The sequence below is a fragment of the Sarcophilus harrisii genome, chromosome 4 (assembly GCF_902635505.1).
Source record: "Sarcophilus harrisii chromosome 4, mSarHar1.11, whole genome shotgun sequence".
Taxonomy (NCBI): Eukaryota; Metazoa; Chordata; class Mammalia; order Dasyuromorphia; family Dasyuridae; genus Sarcophilus; species Sarcophilus harrisii.
In genome coordinates, this window is record NC_045429.1 from 29,856,556 (window position 1) to 29,879,702 (window position 23,147).

Sequence of the window (23,147 nt, forward strand, 5' to 3'; positions counted from 1 at the left end):
GGCCCAGGGCCAAGCACCGATAGGTCCCCATCGGAGACGTGCGTCCAAGGCCCGGGAGGCCCGTGTCTGCCCCCCGGAGTCCATCCTCTTTAGCTCCCACCGCTGGTCCTTAAGGAGGGCAGGAGAGACTTTACCGGATGGAAAGCTGTCAAAGTCACGGCCCTGGGGGTCCCAGAGAACCCAAGTCCCTCGGGCCCCGAGCAGCTTTGCGGATGTGGGGACTGCGGTTCCTTTCCAGAACGGCCCCCTCCTGTCCAGCCCTCCCGCCGAGCGGCTCCGTCCCTGCTGGCCACCGTGCCCCACGCCCACGACAGTGTGTCTGAGGGCAGAGGGGGCCGGGCCTAAGGGACGGGCTCCAGGTGTTCCAACGCAAATGGCCGCCGTGGGCCCAAGGTCAGAGTTCGGGGTGAGGCCGCCGGTGCCTGCCTAGGTGCTCCCTACCCACTGTGTTCTTCCCAGCACTGGCGGGGGGCGGGGGGGGGCGGGGGGGGGGGGGAAGGGGCAGGTTGATCGCGCAGGGAGTGACGTTCCCACGTCGGCCTGTATTCCTTTCCATGGGGTATAAAGGCCATTTGCCTTCTCCAGATTGAGCCAAGTGTTTATGCGCAATTCTCCTCTTCCCGGAGCCCAGTTTCCTCATCTGTGAGATGGGGAGGTGGCAGCTGAGCCGCAGCTCTAGGTTCCCATTCGGGACTGGCCGCCTGTGCGGTAGGGCGCTCAGTCCAGGACCCGCCCAAGGTGAAGAGCGCAAAGTTAGTGCTGCTTTGCATACCCAGAAGGCTGTGCGCCACAGCGCGCCCTGTCCCGGGAGAGCCTCCCTCTCCCTGACCCTCGAATCCTTTTCCCTTCCAGGCGGGGAGTTGGGGGTGCACGTGTGGGTGTGTTTGCCAGTCCGGGCCGCCCCCGAGGAGTTCGGGAAGGGAGGACCTCCCCGGGGCAGCCTTAGTCGGCGTCAGCTAAAGCTGGGGTGTGAGTCCTGGGGCGGGCGGGGCGGGAAGTTTAAAGCATACTCTGGTTTCTCTTCAGATCGTATAAATCTTTCGCCTTTTACTAAAGATTTCCGTGGAGAGGAACAATTATGAGTTGTTAACCAATTTTTTGAGGCCTCACTCCGGTGAGGCTGACAACTTTGTTACAAAATCAGACGAGCTCTAGGACTCAATGTTGTGGTTGAACTTTACTTCCGTGAGACAACGCACAAAGTACCTCACCCAGTGCGGTAGGGTAGTGAGTCGGCTTCCATCCAAGTGCTTTCTATCTAAATGATTGTGGTGGAAGTTGACGTTTCTACTTTTCATTTTTTTCTTTTCCGAAAACCCTGATAGGCCGAAGGACGTCCGCTTTTTCTCTTTTTCCCGCTGAACGTTCCAACCAGTTCAATTCTTTTCCCATTCTGGAACGCTCCGGGCCATCCAAGTCCTCCTCAAAGCCTGGTTCCTCGGATCCCCGCCAGCAGAATCTTTCTGAGCCCCACTTCTAATGCTAGCGCTCCCATTTCCTGTTCGGCTTTCACATCTAACGCCTCTTTCCCATTTCCCTTTTGGAGCCTCCCAAACACTGAGCTAGCTCCGGCTAGAGCTCGAGCCCTCAGCGTGTACCAGGACGTCCCTGGAAAGTGTATTGGCGACATAAATGGACTTAGCCACAGCACTCACATAACCCTGCTTCACTCCCCTGGGACCGGGAAAGCTTAGAACAGTCCATGCTCCAGACCTTCATGGGTACAATACCAGAATGTCTCCGGCCGACCAAGTTTTACCAGAATTTTCCTGGCAGCATCAAACTGACAAACATCGTGTACAGCTCTGTTCTGCTCCTGGTGTTTCTTCTGGAGTTGTTGGGCGGGAAACATCATAGTGACTGTTCTTCAATAGGAAGCCACGCTGACTCTCCTGTAGATATCTGATTATATTCCAGGGGAAGGAGGCAAGAATCTTGCCAGCAAAGACAGAGTCCTCCCCCACCCTCCGCGATTGTGGACAATGGAGGCAAATTGATCTGGGGGAGATAACATATCCTTCACAACTTCAGTTTTTGTGTGAGCAGTGAACCCCCTGCCCTGTAAAATTTCTCAGCTGGAGTAGAATCAGGTGCTTTGCCATATAAAATCTCTTTTTTAGTTGGAAGTTTAGTTAGCGAGGGATTGACTTCAACCTGAGAGGTATATGGTAAATGACTTCAGCCTGTTGAGAGTTAGGAGTGTGAGGAGTGTTCGCTCATCTCTCAGGGACCACGTCCTTATCACCCATCAATGTGACTCCATCAGTGCTAAATACTTGAGATACATACATACCATAGACCTTTGACCCATAAAGAGCCTTTAGGGCATCATAAAATCACTTTGGATTGTTACTATCAGTATAAAATGGAATCTCATCTGCCTTCTTACAGAGCCAAGAATCCCGCATCTAAGCTTTACTTATACTTAAAAAAAAAAAAAAAAACACATACTTAATTTTCCAAATACATGCATAGTTTTCAACATTCACTTCTTGTAAAACCTTGTTTTCCTTTTTTTTTTTTTTTCTCATCTCCTTCCCTTAGATAGCAAGCAATCCAATGTAGGTCAAACATGGATTCTTCTAAACAAATTTTCACATTTTGTCACGTTTGTGTTTTATTTTTGATGGAGCGAGATGCTGCCTTGTTAGAGATGGATGGACTAATCTTTGTTGGCAAGCGAGTTCTCATTTTTCTTTTAGCAGATTCTGAATTTCTCTATCATTTATTGAACCCACAAAGTAGAGAAGTTTCTAGAAGAAAGCTTTTTAAGGGAATTAAGACTACTCAGCAAATCCTTGATTGTAAAAACAAGCAAGAATGTCGCCATTAAAACACCTTTTCGATATGGGAAAGATGCACAAAAGCAAAATTACAACAACCGCGTTTTACGAAAAGGAAACTTTCTTAAGAAAAACGATTCTTTTTTTTTTTTCAACGATCAGAGAGAGCCTCGCGAAAGCAAGGCTTCTAAAAATTGCTTAAAAACTCTCGATTGTTCCTCTCCACGGAAATCTTTAGTAAAAGGCGAAAGATTTATACGATATGAAGAGAAACCAGAGAATGCACTTGGGTTTGCACTGTCACCAGCCCTGGAGAAACCACCCCGGGTAAACTCAAGGCGACTTTCCACTGCAAAGCATCATGAATATGCAGATAAGATGGAAAGTTCGATTCCCAGCAGTCACCTGAGCCCTTTGGCAGTCGGAAGCTACCGCCCCCCTCCCGCTGCTTGTTTGTCCTTCACTCCCCAAGGGAAGCTTGATTTCAGGGAGGTAAGGCAGACAAGTGAGGGAGGACTGTGCAAATCTGCTCACTCCTTTTCTGCTCTACTTTTGTCCACCAGTGTAGGCTCAGCTTTCCCTCCCAGTTAACAATAAATCGTTTTCACTCTAATATTAAGTTTTCTGCTTGTCATCTTGCCTTGGAGCTGTCTCTTTTGTTGAATGTGAACGGTTAGCTTGGAGAGGCAAAGGCTATGATCAATCCAGCACCACATATTGCTTTCCTCATTCTCTCATTCTCTTTCCTTTGTGATACATGATTCATTAGGACTCTTTTATTCCTTTTTTTTTTTAAGTTTATAATCTATTTTTTTAAATTTAATAGCCTTTTATTTACAGGATATATGCATGGGTAACTTTACAGCATTAACAATTGCCAAACCTCTTGTTCCAATTTTTCACCTCTTACCCCCCACCCCCTCCCCCAGATGGCAGGATGACCAGTAGATGTTAAATATATTAAAATATAAATTAGATAGACAATAAGTATACATGACCAAACCGTTATTTTGCTGTGCAAAAAGAATCAGACTCTGAAATATTGTACAATTAGCTTGTGAAGGAAATCAAAAATGCAGGTGGGCATAAATATAGGGATTGGGAATTCAATGTAATGGTTTTTAAGGACTCTTTTATTCCAGTCAGTCCTAATCAGTTTCATATGATTCCCTAGAGGTAATGAGTATAAGTTTTCTATATTAAGCCCCAGAGCTGTGTAAATTCACTTGCTCAATCATTGAAGACCTCCAACCTTATTTTTCCTTATTATGGTGACCAAGCTCAGCACAGCAGAGGTGTATCTTCTCCAGCTATTTTTGTTGCCCCTCTGTTCTTTGTCATTTCTTTGTTGCCCACCATGGGGAGATGACCATGGGGAGCAGTAGACCAACAAGTGGGATTTTGCAGTTTATACAGACCTTCATGGAGGATCAAGGCCAAGATCTATCAATCAATGAGGCTCTATATTTTTACTCTGACTCTTCTTTACCATTTTGGTATCCCGGGGGCTATAAAATTAAGGCCTTGGAGAAAGGAGGCATCTCAGATCGTGAGGAACATCTGAGGCCCATTTCATTAAAAGGGACCATGGACCCTTTAATAATGTGCTATTGGCTCAGAGTTCTTCAATTTCTTTTATTGTAGATTGAGTAATTTCGTACTCCACACCCAGTCTATTAAATGCCAATTTTTGCTCCAAGGATGCATCCAGGAAGTTTTATTGCAGTTAGGTAAACAGAAGACACAGTTGATGATAAGGATCATGAGATACACTGGTCTTTAGTAGTGATGGATTGTTGCTATTTCTTACTTCTGAGAGTCTGTGCCCACTCTTGCAGAATTGCAGGTTTGTCCTCTTTTGGATGATGAGCATCTTTAGGTGTTCATATAATTTTTCTTTGACCTCATCATGGTGGGAACATGAATACTGATGAGTGGGGCTTGGTGCTTTCCCGCAAGGGCCAATTGCATTGTCATGAAGCTAGCATTCACTCCTTTTGGCAGGCACACAAGCTTGTTGACTAGATTAGTTTTGATCATGAAACTTTCATTAGCTTCATAATACTGTGCCACAAGAGCTGTTTCTCCTTCAGGTCTATTGGATTTTGTGTGCACATTACATGTACCAATGGTGAGTGGAATCATCTTTGCAAAAGTTTTTGTGTGTATTTTTTATGTTTTAACTTGCCACAGGAAGCAAGCCAGGGTTGGATGAAGCAGACAGTGTTAGGGCACCTTTTTCTAGCTCCTTCCTTGTGCCAGATGGTGAGAAAGCAGTTCTTAAAACAGGCTGCTCAAAGTGGATTTCAGGAAAACTGGAAAGACTTAACATGAACTGATACTGAGTGAAGTGAGCAGCCCCAGGAGAACATTGTACCCAGGAACAACGCTGTGTGATGATCATCTGTCATTGATTTAGCTCTTCTCAGCAAATGCAGTGATCAAGACAATTCCAAGAGACTCAATACTGAAAATGCTACTCACATCCAGAGAAAGAATATGGAGTCTGAATGCAGATGGAAGTATTTTTTGGGGTGCGTATGTCCTTTCCATTTTGTTCTGTTTCTTCTTTTACAACATAACTAAAGTTGAAATATATTTCCATGTATAACCTATATCAGATTGCTTGCCATCTTGGGAAGAGAGGAAGTTAAATTTGGAACTCAAAAATCTTATTAAAATGAATACTGAAACCTATCTTTACATGTAACTGGAAAAAATAAAATACTATTCCATGCAACCTGAGCCAGCACCAATCATCTTGACTCTGTCCAGCCACTATGACCTTGGTGCCTTCAATGTCTCATCATGCTCTGAGCACTCACCTTTGTGGCCATTGGAACCAATTGTTCATATTTGCCCAATCAGGTTCATATTTGCCCATTGTTCCCGGAGAAGTCTTCACGTGCTTGGGGTAGACGTTTCCTAACTCACTGAGGAGTTGGAGGCCTGTTGGTTACCCTCAACCTGATTTAGCCGGTCTGCTGAAACCTTTACTGAGGGATGGCCACTGGGCGTGTTACAGCTTCTTGGAGTCATAGGTGAGAGTTGGTGGATCTGGTGGAGACCAAAGTTAGACAGGGAAGGGGGAGGGAACGGATATGGGTATGAGAGAGGTAGATATGGAGGTCTACAGGGGAGCCACAGAGCTGCTGATAGGTAAGGAAACTTCCCGCCCTATTCAGAGGAATGATATTGGGAATAATTGGAAACAAAAGGAAAAGGAGATGGCTAAGGATGAGATGGAGATGGAGAGATAGTGTTCATGGAAAAACGAACATGACTTAGATTTGGAGAGTGGGAAACAGAAGGGCCTGGCAGCTGTGGTCCATGAAGGGTGAAGAAGAATAAATAACAATAATAAATATTGTTTGCAACCTCTCAGACTAATGAGAGCATATTTCCCTTCTTTCTCTTTGGCTCAGTCAGATTTTTTGTCTCCCAGCCAAAGGACTCCTTTACCATTGACTGTTCTAATGTGTACAACTTCCCTGGCTTCTGTTTATTATTGGGTAGGCTAGAAGGATTTACTGCTAGTCATCATCCAGGATATGTTTGGTGGGTGGGAGCCGAGTTGCTGCTTTTAGGCTAACTATCCATTTCTTGGGAAGATCAGGGGAAATTTTGCCTTTTCTTTTATGTTGCACACATACACTTTCAGATATTTGACCCCTTTGGCTTCCTTTAAATCCCAACTAAAATCCTACCTTCTGCAGGATGCCTTGCCCACCCTCTCTGGCGATTAGCTCCTATTTATCCTATGTATTGCTGGTATATATTTGTTTGTATGTGGTCTTCTTCATTGGTTGCAAGCAGGGGCGAGCTGCTTCCCCAGGGCTCCGCACAGTGCCTGCCACATGGCAGGCATTTAATCAAAGTTTACTGACTGATTGGAGGGGAGGTATAACTAGTCCAATATTCCTGATAGAGCTAAGCTCCCAATCACAGGCTGCTCTTGCTTTTCTCAAAGGCGGAAATTACCATCTTTCCTAGGGAGGGGTGGGTTGGATCCCAGGTCAGATACCTGTGCTACCCAGGAGTTGGGCCATCTTCCAACATCTGATTCCTCTTTCAAAGCTGGCCTACTTGTCTGCTCTTCTTTTTGTTCTTTTTTGGGCATTAAGAAAAAGCATTTCAATGACTTTCTCTCTCCCTCTCCTCTCTATCCTTAACCCACTTGTCTCTCCCCCCCACTCCCAAGTTGGAAAAAGAAGAAAAATAAAACCCTGGTAAAAAATATGCAGAGTCAGGGAAAAAATTCCAACATTGACTATATCTAAAAATGTATATCTCATCCTGCAAGTTGAATCTATCACTTCACTTTTGAGCAAAAGTAGGCTGAATAAATATAATCAAGATGACAATACTAATAAGTAAACTAATTTATCAATGCTATACCAAACTACCAAAAGATCATTTCTAGAAAAATATTAAGTAATTATCCTTTCTTTTTGTTTCCTCCTTTTTTTCTCCTTCCCCTCCTTTCCCCCTTCCCTCTCTGTTTCTTTGTTCTCTCTCTCTCTCTCTCTCTCTCTCTCTCTCTCTCTCTCTCTCTCTCTCTGTCTCCCTTTTTACATTATGGGGCAGCTCACCAGATAACGGCAGATAGGAAATTGTAAATGACCCCAAAGAAGCCAAATAGCTGATGGACAGAAATGGGAGAAAACGGCGTCGCCAGAACACCGTGGACGAAGCAGGGAGAACTGACTTGGTAGAAAAAGGAGGCAGGAAAAGCCTGACGGAGCGGCGGTGATGAGGAGAGGGGGCTGCAGCCTCGGAGACACTAGCTGCTGCAGCTCGGCGCAGGCCCTGGCGGCGCGGGAACCCTCCATCTGCACCCTCTCTGGACGTGCGCGCCTGTGTGTCTTGTCCCAGACTAGCAGGGCACTGAGGCGCGCACAAGCCGCTTTCCTTTCCTGTTGCCTGATGTTCTGGTTTTTCAGCGCCCTTTGCTACACAGCACTGGGTGTTCTCTGGCTGGGCCGACAGCGCGGACGCCTTTGGGGGCTCACCCGTGGGGGGCAGCCAGGCTTGCTCAGCGCGGGCGATCCAAGAGAAAGCCAGGGGACGCCCCGCCCCCGTTAGGAAGGAAGCCGGGCGGGGGCGAGGTCCCGGGAACGGCATGTTCAGGACAGAGACTCAGAGCTGGAAGCGTCCTCAGGGAGAATCGAGTGGACCCGAGTCCAGGCGGCAAAGTGTCCTTCTAAGCGGCCCAGAGTGGCCCTGAGCCTGACCCGCCTGCGCTGTCCCTGGCGGGGAGGGGGCAGGTTGGGCCCGGCCCTGGCAGAACGTGGGCTGAGGGCAGGGGCTGCGCAAAGCCTCTCACCCGGACGTCAGTCTCTGAGGCAGGCTTTTTTTTAAGTGTTTCACTGAGACATTTGGGGCTAAGCGACTTGCCCAGGGTCACACAGCCGGGAAGTGGTAAGTGTCTGAGGCCGGATTTGAACTCGGGTCCTCCCGACTTCAGGGCTGGGGCTCTATCTATACACAGCGCCCCCTAGCTGCCCCGACTCTGACCCTTATGTAAACAATAATGTCATGAGCGTTTCAGGGCCGCTAGGGGGCGCTGTGGATAGAGCGGCAAACCTTGGAATCGAGAAGACCCGAGTTCAAATCCAGCTGCGGACAGTTACTAGCCGATTGCTGGGACTCCCGAGGGCAGGGCAGGGAGCACTGAGACGCCTGCAGAGGCGCTGGCCCGCAGGCCCGGGGATGGGGGCTCGGGGGCTGCTTCACCCAGGAGAGCTGCGGGAGGCTGCGCCCTCTCCGCTGTGGGGAACCTGTTCTGGGGGAGGCTGGGGCCTGCGGGGGGGGCGCGCCCCGGGGTTTCAGGGCCCGGGCGTCTGGACCGGCTCTGGGAGCCCATTCTGGGGCTCCACTTTTAGCCCCGGCTCCCGGCTTCGTTCCGGCGTCCTCGGGAGCAGGGGAGGGCTGCTCTCCGGGGCCTCACCCCAGAGATGCTCCCCCTCCCCCCCGGCCAGCCCCTTCCTGCCGAGCCCCCCCCCCCCCCCATGCCCGGGCCCCCCAGCGCCCGTCCCCCGTCCCTCTGGGCCAGGAGGTCTCCGGGGGCCCTTGTGCAGCCCGGGAGCGCTGGCTCTGCTCCGGCAGCCCCCGGCCCGGCCGGCCCAGCCCCCAGAGGGCGGGCAATGCCCTCTCACCTTCGTACTGGACTTCCAGGTGCATGGTGCGCAGGACCCCCATCAGGAACTCCACTATGGAGGGGTGCACCGTCCCCACGATGGCCTGAAGGAACAGAGCACAAGGCGGAGGGGCCTTGCGGTGCCAGCAGGGGGGCGGGGCGGGGCCCGAGCTGGGGGCCCGAGTCCTGCCTCCCGCAGGCGGCGGCGGCGTCATGGGCGAGTCCCTGCCAGCGCCTCCGTGCCCTCGTCCGCCAGATGGGGGGGGGGGGCGGAGACACTCCTGGTTCTCGGCTTCTGTGTCTGAGCTCGGGTCGGAGACCAGGGTCCGGGAATGGTTCTCCATGCGAGGGTCCCCCAGCGGGACCTGGGAGTGGGGCGTGGAGCATGAGGCGGGCCCTGGGGGGTCCGGCGGCCGAGGGCTAAGGCTGCGTCATGGCGGCCGGGCGGCTGGCCCTGGGACAAAGGAATGGGCAGGGCTTGTCCCACAGCCCCGCAAAGTGTCTCTGCCTCGAGGGAGGGGAGAGAATCTACCCAACCGAGGGGCCTGGTGGGGACCCTGACGTTTCTGGCCTCATTCGTGGGTGTCATGGGTCAGCTTCTCTCTTTGGCGCGCTGCCCCCATTCGGGAAGACTCTGGAAAATCTCTGATCATAAGCATGCACATATACCCGTGCACTCACACTCACACACACTCTCACACACTCACACACACTCACACACTCTCACACTCACACACACTCACACACATTCACACTCACTCTCACACACTCACACATACACTCACACACTCATACACACACTCACACACACTCAAACACTCACACTCTCACACACACTCACACACTCACACACTCACACACACTCACACATTCACACTCACACACATACACTCACACTCACTCACACACTCATACACACACTCTCATACATACACTCACACACTCACTCACACTCATACACACACTCTCATACACACTCACACACACACACTCACACATACACTCACTCACACACTCATACACTCACTCTCATACACACACTCACACACACACTCACACACACACACACTCACACTCACACACACACTCACTCCTACCTCCACACTCACTCACCTCCACACCACTCCTCACACCTCTCACACCTCACTCTCATACACACACCCTCCTCACACTCTCCCCACTCACTCACACCTCACCCTCACTCTCACACACACTCACACACACCTCCACTCACACACACCCCTCCATACACTCACCACTCCTCCACTCTCACACACTCACGCACACTAACACACTCATACACACTCACTCTCATACACACACACACTCACTCACACTCTCACACACTCACTCACACACACACTCAGTATGGCTTGTGCCTAATGTATTCTAATATGTAGGAAAAGGGGTTCCCAGTTCCTGTACAAGCACTTAACACGGCACATGCATGTCACAATGCAGAACAACAGCTCCCCCCCTTGCAGAGGATTCAAAAGACGAGAAGGATTCACGAGGTTGGCAAGGGCCGTGTCTTGTGTTCATCAGGACGAGCCATTGAGCTTCCTCGGAGACCCTGCGGAAGATGCTACGTTGCCCCTCTGAGAGGCGTGGGACCACCCTGGGCCTTGGGCTTTCTCCTCACCTCCAAGGTGAGCGAACGTCGGGGCTGCCGCACACGCAGTCCCCTTGCTAGGGGCCCTTCACCGCCAAGTAATGGTGATGGGATCTTTCACCCTGTTTCCACCACTTCATTGCATAATCAAATGAGCTATTACATGTAAAGTGCTTTGCAAAATATAAAGCACCGTGTCAGTGCTAGCTATTAGTATTATTGGTCACCATCAATCAATAAGCACGACCTGCCTAAGGAGAACCTTTCTATAATCCTTCCTAGCAAAAGCCTGATCCTGAATGGCCATCACAAACCCATCCCCGTAGACGGATCTGCCCGATCCAGCCATTTGTCTGATGTCTGTCAGCTTTGTTGACACACAGTGTGGCGGTGTGGATTCCCTCTTTGACCTGAAAGCCATTTTTAGTTCTCTTCAGGAGTGATGAAAAAGGCTTTAAGGGTAGGCAGAGCTTCGATGGGCTGGAGATGTCACATTTTATAGCAATGACTCTTTGTAGTATACGTTGGTGATGAATTTGAAAGAGAGAACTTTTCCACGTGCACCTCAAACTCTCTCACGTTCTCAGTGTGTGGGGGTCTGTTTTCTGTGTTTGCTGTATGGGCCTCAGCTTAGAGTTAAAACGGAGTCAAAGAGCTGGTGATAATCAATAAAGGCAGCTGAAATGTTGCATTGCCTTGGGATGATTCGTTCAAAATCATTGAATTAATAATGGCTTGCTCTTTATACCCCTGAGATTTATTGGAACACCCCTTGTGCTCCTTTAATAATATATTATTTTCTTGTAAGTTCGTGCAATTTTTTGGGAGGTGTTACAAGCTATGAATGCTTTGTACCAAAACCATAAACACAAAATTAGTCTGTATTTTTAGGATCGTTGGGGCTCTCATTTTTAAAATACTGAAGATGGGATGCCTTGCATTAATTAAGAAAGGTGAGATCAGGCTCAAGAGGAAGCTGGTTAAGTCTTTGACTTAGTAATTCATAAATCATTAATAAATATTTATTAGCTATTATTATTAGCTATCACAATGTAGTAATTCATGTGCCCCTGTGAGGCATGAGTTAATAATTATACATCTTGTGTGGACCTATTGCCTTCCAGTTTTACAGAGAAGGTAGAAGTTTCAGGTACCCAGCTTGCCATATTTTTTTCCCTGAGATTCATTATTGTAATAGTGGCAAGCTTCCTGTTTGAGTTGGGATCCAGTTTGCACTTTTGTTGTGTTGGGCGTCTTGCCATCTTCTCTCCTAATTTCTTTACCTCTTAAGCCTTGTTTCAAATTGTTTATTTTGTTCTTTTTGATTCCTTATATCATGTTAGTCTTTTAGCTTTCACTTTCAACTGCTGATTAACATTGTTAGGGATTTATTGTATTTCAATTTCTAAGTTCCAGTCTTCATGTTCCTTTTTTTCCCTTCTTTTTTGTTTTGCCTTTAGCTGGACAATATGGAGTTCATATATTCCACTGATCATATCAGATAGCTATTGATGTAGACTTCTACTTTCTTTTAGCATGTCTTCCATGTTTTTGTCGTTTCTTCTGCCATGATGATGTCTGATTCCTTTTCTCTGAAGTATTTGTAGATATCTCCATCCCTTTGATGATCATCACCATAGCAATAGCAAATATCCATCCTTTCTATGATCATCACCATAGCACAACAAATACACTGTTGTATGCAGGTCCTGAAATGTTTCCATAGTAGGTCAAATTTGGAGACATTTTTTTGAGACATAATTTGGAGACATTAATACAGTTCTGTTATTCATTTTATTATAAGGTAGAATTTCTGTCTGCAGAAGATTTTCAGTGACCTTGGGGACTTCAATTTTTCACTCCTTAGATTGTAGTCACTCCTTGGTTTTACCTCATTTCATTTAATCTAAATTTAATCATTTAATCATGTTGTTCAGTCATTTTAGTTGTGTCCATTTCCTTGTGAGCCTGATGCAAATTGTGTCCCCCCCTGACTTTTGGGGGGAAGCAATGGGGATGAACTCTGAGAAACTCTCCTCTGGGGGAGGGCCGCCCTCAGGGAATCAAGATAAGTGGTTTCATTCAGTTGGAAATCTTAGTGGGGACTAGGTGGACTCTCTATTGAGTTGAAGATTAGCCTGGGACCACTCCCAGTAGCTCGAATTTAAGTGGTCTCATTCAGTTGGAGATCTCAGCCTGATATTCCTACTGAGTGGCCTGGAACTCCAAGATCAGTGATCTCTTTTCAAATGGAAATCTAGGCCTGGTGGCATTGACAACATTGAGGGATTCTCATTTAATTCTGGATGGAAATGGGAGCCTCAGATTGCTAATAAAAGACAATTCTGAACTCCCAATCTCTACAGAAATCTGAAGTAGAATTATGCTTTGCCAACGAAGCTCTCTTCTTGGCACAGCTGCCTGCCAGGACTCTTGCCCACTGTGAAGATATGCTCTTCTCATCGTTAACCTTTGTTATTTTCCCTGACAGCATCTTGCCACTAAGAAGGCTGTCTTCCTAGCAAAGCTGGCTTCTCAGTGCCAGTAAAAATCCCTTTTGCCTCAGATTTTCGGGTTCGCATTGGACCTGTGTCTCCGACCAGAGGGGATCCCCCACTCCAATTCTCACACCGCTAGCACCGCATCAACCCCATTTGGTATTTTCTTGCCAGAGTGATACACAAGTGTTCTGCTGTTTCCTTTTCCAGCTTATTTGACAGATGAAGAAACTGAGGCAAACAGGGTGAAGTGACTTTCTGAGGGTCCCACACTTGCCTAGTGAGAGTCGGAGGCTCAAATAGTAAACAACATACATATCAATAGGGGTATAGGGTTAAATAGGAGGGGAATGGGATATGGGAGGAGGGGAGAAGGTGGAAAAAAGAGAAAGCATGTTGAGGGAGGGAGTGGTCAGTAGCAAAACCCTTTTGAGGAGGGACAGGATGAAAGGAGAGAGAGAATAAATGGGAAATCTAATTAGCAATTAGCCATAGTCATTGTAAAAAGATTTTTGAAGCAGGTTTTTCTGATGGAATAGTATTCTTCCTTGAAAAAAAACCTTGGAAAGTCCTCCATGAACAAAGTCAGATATACTGTATCCGAAGTAATAGGGATGTTCTGGGATGACTGGCTGTAAGTGACTGTTATTCTCAGTAGCACAATGATCCACACCTACTCGGAAGGACTTATGATGAAAAATCCTACCCGTACCCAGAGAAGGAACTCTGCAGTCGGTCGGTATATACATCGAAGCATCTGCTAACACACTCGCTAGCTCCATTTAAAAAAAAAAAAGACTCCGAGCCTGGACTTGAACTTCCTGATGCCAAACCTAATGCTCCACCTGCTGCAGACCCATTTAAATGTCCAATATTTCACCTCCTCCATCATAGCTATTTTTCTACTTATAATATTTATATGGCGAGTGAAGGGTGACAAAGCTTTTTACAAATGTCATATTATGATGGAAAAATGCTTCGTGGTCAGATGCCACATGAGGGATGGGGGAAAAAACAATGAAGCCTGAGCTTGTCCACTGGGGAGCGAGATTAGCTTGAGCTCAATTGCTACAGAAGAGATGCTTGGGTAGAGTGCCACCTCATGGTTCCCATGGATACCGCAGCCTGGTTAATTCAAATCCCCTGACAATTTTTTTTACCCAGGTGATGGTCCACCCATGACAATATTTCCAGTGAAAAACCACATGATCGGTATTTTTTAACCCCTGTCCCACATAAAGATGTTATTATATATACACGCCATTATATGCATGTGTGTATATATATATAATATCCCATTTTGGGACACGGAATGGGATCATATCTAGAAGGGAAAGGGGTCTTCTTAGGGGTCTCTAGGCCCCAGACCCTCAAGCTCTGGATTGCAGTCCCGTGACTGAATGCGGGCATGTGAAATGATGACTTATTATCGGTAAATGTTTCACGATGTACCTATCCTATGCACCGCGGGATTGTGTGAAAATCTCCTGCATGGAAGGGGTTGTGAGGGGAGAAAGCGGGAGCCCTGCTCTAGTTGAGCGCTTCCTGCCCGTCCTGCTCTCTCTGCTTATTGTAGGGCCCGGATGCTGACCTGGAGAGACCAAGGTTCACACAGGCGGGCACCACGCAGTGGAACTCGGACCGACTTTCGGGGTCCCAGTGGAGCCGGCTCCTTACCTGGCTCCATTTCGTTCCTGAGAAAATGGAAGCCAGGCGAGGAGGCAGCTTTTTCCAGGGGCAGACTTCCGGCTCAGAGCTGTCCTTAGGCGAAGCCGTTTCCTCTCCCAGACCGTTCTCCTCTGTTCTTTCCCTGTACCTGTGGCACCCCCCCCCCCAGGGGTCTGGGTCAGAACCCTGGACTCATGGAACGTGGGGGCCTGAGGAGGCTACAAGGGCTTGGGGCTGAGGGGGGCGGGGCTTGCTGGGAGACAGCAAGGAGGCTCACCTGGGCTATTCTGAGCGTCTGAAGCGACAGCTGCTGGGCTTTGGGGCTGGCACAAGGTATCAGAGCAATCAGGCCTTTGTACACCTGGTGCTGGTACTTGGGGTTCCCGTGGACCAGAGAGTCCAGCAGGATCTGCACCTCCTCCTGGGCATCTTCGCACTTGGACTTTGCCATAAATTCTGCGATGGATCGCACACCTGTGGGGTGGGAAGTGGCACGTGTGTCAGCAGTAAAGGCTGAGTCCCTGGGGGTGCCCAACAGCCCCCGGGGGCAGCCTAGGGCTCCGGGGCAGGGGCTGCCCTGGCCAGCTCAGAGCCACAGGGCCGGTTGCCAGTGGGCACCCAGGGGGCAGGAAGCCGGTCGTCACTATTCTCCGCCTACCGTAGCTCTCACAGATGAGCTCCTTGTACTTCCGTCCACAGTTGGCGACCATCTGCAGCAGCAGGACAGCCTCCTTTTTGTCCTCTTCCTTTACTTTCTCTAGTCCAAGGATTTCCAAAAGGGTTAAGACTCCTCCAACCTCAAGGAATTCCACCAGGTACCGATTACTGCCCGGGACAGATCACAAAGTGAACATAAAAAAGGAAAGTTGCCCACTTTTTAGCTGGCTACCTATCCTGAAAGATCCCAATGGGGTTCCCAGGAGGGCCGGCCCTTCTCCACTGGAACTCGTCCTGAGGGGCAAAGCCTGGTTTGGGGCTCACATCCCATCTTTGCCATTTGCTGCCTATGTGATCTTAGGCAAGTCCCTCCTTCTCTATGGACCTCAGTTTCCTTTTCTGTAAAATGGGGTTGGCAGAGGTCAGGACACCAGCCCAGCCCAGCTCTGCAGAGCCCTTATCCCGGCCCCGTCTGTGACGTTCCAGGGACTTCGCCTGAGCTTCCCACGCTCTAGCTCAGAACTGAAGGTTTCTCCCCTCCCTGTTTTAGATCCCTTCCAGACTCACCTGCTCACGGCAGAGAGGAAGATGCCGATGGACTTGAGCAGCTTTTTTAAGCAGGTCCCCGCCATGTAGCTGGACGTCTGGGTAAAGGAGGAACACTGCGAGGAGCATTGCTGGTCAGCCCTAGGTACAACGCTGGGCTCCCATCTCTCCCACCCAGCTGCCCTCATGGCTTGGCTGTCACCTCAAGCCAAGGACAGGAAGTCAGAGGGGAAGGAGTCCTTGGATAACCAAAGGAAGGACACAACACAAAATACTCTGCGACCGTTCTGGGAGGGCTTGGGACTGGCCAGCTGTTGTAAGGGAACATGCTCTGGTGGGACAGAAAGCCTGAACTGGCAGCCAGAGAGTCTGGGTTCAAATTCTGGCTCTGTCACTTGCTAACTGAAACCCTGGGCCCTCAAACCAATCAGTGGCCAAAGGGCAGCTAAGTGGCCTTACAGGGGGTAGAACACCTGGATCAGGTGGATCTGAGTTTGCCTTCAGACACTTCCTAGCTGGGTGACTCTGCACAAGTCACTTAACTCCAATTGCCTCCAACAAAACAAAACAGAAAACTCTGCTCTTAAAAAAGAATCGCTCCCCAAGCAACGATTTGGTACTTAGGATGTGCCTGGGTCCATGCTGGGCTCTGGAGATGTGGAGACAAAAGAAGGAAGTCTGCTCTACTGGGGGAAATCCTCAGTTTCCTTTTCTGTAAGATGAGGGTGGACCTTGATGGCCTCCTGGAGCTCTTCCCCTGCATCCCAAAGCACCAGATGCATCATGGGTTTTTCTTAATCTCAGCTCCCAATAAGATTTTTTAAAATGACCCTTTACAAAGAAGTCAACAATGAATGACCAGAGAGTCCGTGTCCTTGGGGGGCAGCCAGGAAGGCCAGCCAAGGATGCTCGGACTTGGCTTCCCCAGAGAGCCACCATGAATCCTGGAGGCTGAGGGATGAGGGAGGGAGATTTGTGCACCTCTGATTGGGGATGACTGGCTGGGCCTGCCTGGGAAGGAGAGCTTACCCCATGTGGCCTCCCCACTTGGCCCCCAGGTGCCTTCTGGTCCAGGAAGGGATGGGGGGATGGGGGCGCTATAGGGGAACTTTTGTCACATGACCAATGAGCCTTAGAGCAGGAGTGAAACCCAGAGTTTCTGCCTCTAAGGGGAGCTGGCCCTTGCTCCTCCATCCCGGGTCTCACTGTCACAGAGCCCAGAAGGCCCCCCATCTCATCTAGAACCACTGTATCTCCAGGGAGCCTGAGAAGGGGCCATCCTGACCTCTGCCTGGAGCCCCCAGAGAGGAGGAGCTCACTCTCAGGGACACCACAGATGCTCCTGTGGGTGCCCTCCCAGCCGAGGAGTGATTCCACGAGCTGCCTGGCCAACCACCATCATTCCTGCGGGCCGGGCCTCTCAGGGCTCAGGACCGCGGGGCTAGAGCTGGACATCAGCTTTCCTGTCCTGGGCTGGGCGCGACAGTGCATACGCTCTGAGCTGGCGCTTTTCCAGCTCCCAGGCCCTGCCGGAACACGGGGTGGCCCTGGGGCAGAGGGGCTCCCCTTCTCCTCTGTCCCCCCTGCAGGCCCTCCCTGCTGCCCCCAACCTGGCCACCACCCTCTCGACTCTCCCTGATGCTGCTGCCCAGCCCCCTTTTCGGGGTCACCATCCCCACGATGCCCTAAAGGTGGGGGTCCCTTTGTAACACCGGCAAGCTGCTGCTGCTTGGGGGTCTTTCTTTTTCCAGTCCAACCGTCACTCATCTTAGGTCTGGGGGAGCTAGGGGGTACACAGGGATAGAGTGCTGAGCCTGTAGTCAGGAAGGCTCATCTTCATGAGTTCAAATCTGGACTTTCTAGCTGGTGACCCTGGGCAAGTCACCTAGCTCCTAACCCTGTGTGCCTCAGTTTCCTCATCTGTAAAATGAACTGGAGAAGAAAATGGCCAACCCCTCCACTCTCTGCCAAGAAAACCCCCAAAGGGGCATGAAGAGTAGGAGACAAATGGAACAAGTGAACAACCACAAAAAGGCTGTCTGATCACTGTCTGCCCCCTTATACTCAACAAACTCTAGTGGCTCCTTGTCACCTTCAGGATCAAATATAATTTTAAAAATAATATTAAAAATATAAAACTCTCTGGCCTTCAAAGCCCTTCATAACCTGTCCCCTTCTTACACTGGATCCCCTTCCATGTGTTCTGATGCAGTGACAATGGCTTCCTGGGTGTTCCTTGAACAAGACCCCCATCTCCTGACTCTGACCTTGTCCTCTCCCCCCCCCCCCCATCCTGGGCTTTCCTGGGTTCCTTCCAGCTGCAGCTAATTTTTGCTCTCTAGGGGAAGCCTTCCCGGATCTCTCTGGATGCTCTGGGGTCTCAGCTCTGGCCTGGAACATTTTCCACACCGGAAGCGCCCTCCACCTTTGTGGCCTCTCTCCCAGATCCTCTGAGTTAGGAGGCCCCCATCCAGGCCAGCTGGGCCTCTGTTCTGTGTCCCCCTGCCCCAGTTAGACTACAAGTTCCCTAGAGCAGGGTCTTTCTGCTCGTGCTTCTATCCCAGGGGCTTAGCACGGTTCTGACACAAACTGAGTGCTTAGCGAAGATTTTCTGACTGTTGTTGACTAGAACCCTCTCCCTCCTTACTTCTGCCTTGGGCTCTCTGCAATGGAGGAAGATTCCTTTCAAGGCCTTCTTCAGAGCCCTATTGTGGATGCCTCAGAGCCCTGTGTCAGGTATATAGTAGGTGCTAAATAAATGTTTACTGACTTGGATTGGAGAGTGTGGAGGCTCTGACAGACTTTAGCCCAGCCCTTCCCCCCAGCAACACGGGGCGCAAGAACTTGGCTGCAAAGGATACCTGAGCCGCAGCCACGTGGTCAGCCGCGCCAGGAACAAGCTGGCCCCTTGGGAAAACTCCTGCTCCAGCTCCGGGGCTGTCTTGCTGTGGTTGAATCTGATGAATCTGTCCAGGATGTGGCACCTGGCCACCTTGCCGGCATTGTCCCACTCCTGCAGGAAGCTCAGCAGCCGGCTGATGGCTGCCTGCTCCTTGATGGAGGTCATGAGTCTGGGGCTTGCAGCAAACCTGTGGCCAAAGGAGGAAGCCGGTGGGCCAGCCGGCCGGAGCCCACCCAGCACCCAGGGGCCCCTGAGGCGGTCCCACCACCGCTGAGGCACCCAGCCTCCCCATCTCCAAGGGCTGCCCCGTCTATGCTGTTCGGGGCCTCTGCTAAAACTAGCAGCCGGAGGATGGTCAGCCCCTTCAGGTGGGGGTCCCAGTCACCCCACATTGGGCTCCTTCTGAACACAGGAAAGGGGCTTCCCTGGGCCTCACACGTGGGCAACCTTGTATGCTTTCTTGGGTCTCCCCACGCTTGCTTTTTCCTTTTTCTTTTTCCCTCTGAAGTTCGGGGGGGGGGGGGAAGTTTCTCTTTCCTCATTGGCTTAATGTGCTGTGGCTTGTAGGAGGCTGTGTCCTTGGCAGAGTGTTTTCAGTGTATCCTTTGGGGGAGGGAAGGTCTAAAATAAACTCGTTTTCCAAAAATAGTTGTGATGGAAAGTGTTATTACCCATAACCAATGTTAGTGGTGATGGGCGTGAGGCGGGCGCTCCTCCTGTGTCTAACAGACGACTGAAAGTCATATTTCACATTAGCGCGGGCCTGCCGGTGATTTACAGAATATTTGGGCAACATCGCTCGCAGGGGCCCGGGCTGGGACGGAGGGAACGGCTCGGAGCAGGGAAGACGTGCACTGCACTGAGACCGCTCGGCCCAGAATTTACAGCCCCATAAACCGCCTCTGCACCCTCACCAGAGATCTAGTTAAAAGGACTTTACCGTCTGAAACACCCTAAAATTGATTCTAAATGAACATTTCCTTATGTGGATTTGAGATATTGATGGGGCCCTGCTCTCAGCGTTTTATTCGGGAGCAATGATCTGCCCTGTGTGGAGACACCAGGTACATGGCCACCCGTCCTTTCCAGGGACCACTCCCGTGCCCTCCTCCCGCCTGGAGGACATCCAGAGTGGGGGGAGAGCCTTGAAAGTTGCGGACAATGGACTCGCCCCCTGGAGCCCAAACAAGTTAGTCCCCCGGTGCCTGTGGAGGCAAAACTGGGAAGTCCCCAGTCACCTTGAACAGCTTGGAGGCGGCTGGCGTGGTCTCACCCTGGGAGAGCAAGTGGAACAATACCTTCAGCACTTCCCTCCCCCCAAAGCTGGAAAAGTGCCCCCTATTCTCTGCCCTCTGACCCCCAGCCCCTCAGAAAGTACAGAAAATGACCAAAGGTCAGGCAGAACTTCGAAGACCTTGAAGCTTCTCCCCTCATCCCCCAAGGGCAATAATACTTTACACAGTTGTCCAGCCCGGCCAACTGGCCTGCTTCCCCTGGGGCAGCTCTCATGCACTTGTTATTTGTGTGATACTCAGCAAGTGCCCAAAGTCTTTGGGCCTCAGTCCCCATCTGTAAAATGGGGACTCGAGCTCCCACTGACAGAAAAGGCCCGAAGGTTTGCCAAGTACCTGAATCTGCTGACCCCCCCCCCCCCCACCAAAGAGCCTGTGGAGTGGGTGCTTCTGGGATATGATCCCATTGATGATGGCCTCTATCACCGCTGGTGGGGAGGGGTCAATGCTGAACTGGGTGTGAGCCGTCCATCAGTCCATCAGCTGTTAGGAAGTCTCTCCCAGCACCTGCTTCAGTCTGCCCTCGGGGGAGCAGAACAAAGCAGACCCTCCTCCACAGGAGAGCCCTTCAAGCCCACAGCTCTCGGGCTTCCCTGCAACAGAGCTCCACGAGACACATGAACTCAAGCCCCTTCTGCATCTTGGTCACCCTCTGGATTCTCTCCGCCTCCACAAGGGGTTTCCTCCGGGGTGAGGGGCCAGGTGTGGGCAGACCCTGGCAGAGGACGGAGGACTGGCAGTTCCGTATCCTTCGCTGCTCTGCCGAGGCAGCCGCCCCACACTGGGACAGTTCTCTTGGTTAGGAAGTCCTTCCCGACTCTCCAGCTGAAGTGACCCCGTCTCTTCCTCCTGGTCTTGTCCCTGGGCAGAGACCCAGGGCCTTTCCCGAGAGCAGAGGGTCTCATTTGTTGCCAGATCTCACCACCATGTACATCATGGCCCCCTCAGGGTTAGGAATGAACTCATCATCCCGCGGGTGGCTTCAGCTTTGCTGTCGTGGAGTCGGTTCAGTCGTGTCCGACTCTGTGACTCCGTTCAAGGTTTTCTTGCCAAAGATCCCGGAGTGGTTTGCCATTGCCTTCTCCGGTGCTTTTCTTCTACACATGAGGAAACTGAGGCAGCCGGGGCAGTGATTTGTCTAGGATCCCATGGCTAGTCAGTGTCTGGGGTTGAATTTGAACTCAGGGCCTCCTGACTCCAGGGCTGGCACTCTATCCACTGTACCACCCAGCCTCCCCTCAGCTCTGCTGCTCACACCTCATTTGCCCCCCTCCCAGTTGCTCTGCTCCCCCCTTCTCCACCTCCTTTGGAGGGTCAGAGGTCAAAGCAAAAACCTCTTCCCTCAGCTTCCCTTTATAGGAGGCTAAACCACACCCATCTCTTCACTTGCCACAAGCTGTCCCCATCTCCCTCCCTCCCCCTTCTGCTTTCCCCATTAGACTGTAAGCTCCTGGAGGGCAGGCATAATCTCGATCTCACTTGTATCCCCATGGCTTAGTGCAGTGTCTGGCACATAGTAGGTACTTAATAATAAATAATTGTATTGGGCCACATCATTGTCTTCCCTGAGCTACGTGGGGACGCTTTATTCACCTGACCATGGTCTGGACCAGCTGCTGACTAGAAGCAAATATAAAATTACCCTCTTCTCTCCGGGTCCCTTCCTTCCTTTCCTACCTTCTCATCCCTCCCACCACAGTGGCTGCCACCATAATTGTGTGCGCCTGGACTCTTCCCATCAGACTACGAGCTCCTGGAGCTTGGGCCCTTTTTTTGTGAAATTCCAGGCTTTCCAGCAGCTCTTGGCACACAGTAGGTGCTTAATAAAAGCCAGGTGATTGGGAGGGTGAGGTCTGACCACTATGAAGGAGAGCAGGAGAAGGGAGGTATCAGGCTGGGGAGTGAGGAGGGAGGCGACACTGGCTGCCAGGGGTTTTTCAATCCTGTCAAGTTTAATGTTTAAACTGCTGGAGAGTTCTGTAACCTGGGATTCAGGGTGCTAACTCACACCACTATGACAGGACAAATGGCCTTCCAACTCCTGGCCTGCTCCCTGTCCCTGGCGGGGCAATGGCCTCCCAGGGACCCTCTCTTCCCCTCTGACCCCAGGGACCTCTTGGCTGAGAGCTTCAGGGTGGCCTTTGGACATTAAGGTCCAAGGGTGCATTTCTGCTTCCATTGAACCTATCTCCTTGATAAACCCAGGTGCCCATTTCATAGATGAGGATGGAAAGTTCCCTTCAGGGAGGGGAGGGGGCTTGTGGGAAGCTGCCCTAAGTCCTAGAGCCGGGAATCCAACCCAGGGGCATGAACTCCAAACCCAGGGCTTTATCTGCTCCTGCTGTCCCCCTGCCACCCCCCTACTACACCAGCGGCCTTCAGGATCAGTTAGGGGCTCGGGAGGTCTGGGGCTGCACTAGGAGAAAGGCGCCGAGCGCCAGGACTCACTAGTGTTGCTGGTTCGGTTCTGGGTCGCACCATTCAATAAGGGGAGGGGTAAGGGACAGAGTGAGGAGGGGGCAAAGGAGCAAGGTTACACCATGTGACGAGGACTGTTAGCCCCGAGAAGAGAAGGGAAGTCAAGGGGGGACACAGAAAGGTAAAGTCTTTGCGAAGATCGGAGGAGAGCTGGCTTGGAAACTTGGACGCACACAGACCTTCTCTTGTTATATCTTCAGTTTCCTCTGCAAGGGTGGCCCACCTTGTGGGCAGGGCTGTACACAGGGCCCTCTCTTTGGTTCTTGCAGACTCAACCACTGTCTCTCTGCAGATGTCTCTCACGACTCCAAGCCCAGCACTCTGTCATGGAACTCCTGGGCTCCATAGTCTCCTAATCTTCCAGATGCTGGCTTGACATTTCCACCTGGTTCTTAGTTATCTCAAACTCAACATGTCCCAAATGAACTTTCTCCCAAACCTTGTCCCTCTTCCAAACTTCTGTCTAATTAATGTTTCGAGAGTCAGGGCAACTAGAGGGTGGATAGAGGGCCAGCCCCTGAAGTCAGGAGGACCTGAGTTCCAATGTGGCCTCAGACACTTCACACTTCCTG

General features: G+C 50.7%; 1 protein-coding gene and 2 non-coding genes across 5 annotated transcripts in view; 1 reads left to right on the top strand and 2 right to left on the bottom strand.

Moving 5' to 3' along the window:
• ARMH1 (armadillo like helical domain containing 1) overlaps positions 1-23,147 on the bottom strand; it is a 49,462-nt gene that overhangs the window by 18,796 nt on the left and 7,519 nt on the right. For all 3 annotated transcript variants that reach the window (XM_031969249.1, XM_031969246.1, XM_031969247.1), the window contains exons 2-6: positions 18,765-18,992; positions 15,925-15,993; positions 15,359-15,525; positions 14,978-15,174; positions 8,942-9,026 (exon numbers count right to left, since the gene is read on the bottom strand). In XM_031969249.1, the coding sequence (XP_031825109.1) occupies positions 8,942-9,026; positions 14,978-15,174; positions 15,359-15,525; positions 15,925-15,993; positions 18,765-18,970 (724 nt within the window). In that variant the 5' untranslated portion in view covers positions 18,971-18,992. The remainder of the gene's footprint in view (positions 1-8,941; positions 9,027-14,977; positions 15,175-15,358; positions 15,526-15,924; positions 15,994-18,764; positions 18,993-23,147) is intronic.
• LOC111720329 lies at positions 1,007-1,122 on the top strand. Its single transcript, XR_002770048.1, has one exon. It is a non-coding gene; the product is annotated as a U5 spliceosomal RNA (small nuclear RNA).
• On the bottom strand, positions 2,950-3,065 carry LOC111720331. The gene has a single exon (XR_002770050.1). It is a non-coding gene; the product is annotated as a U5 spliceosomal RNA (small nuclear RNA).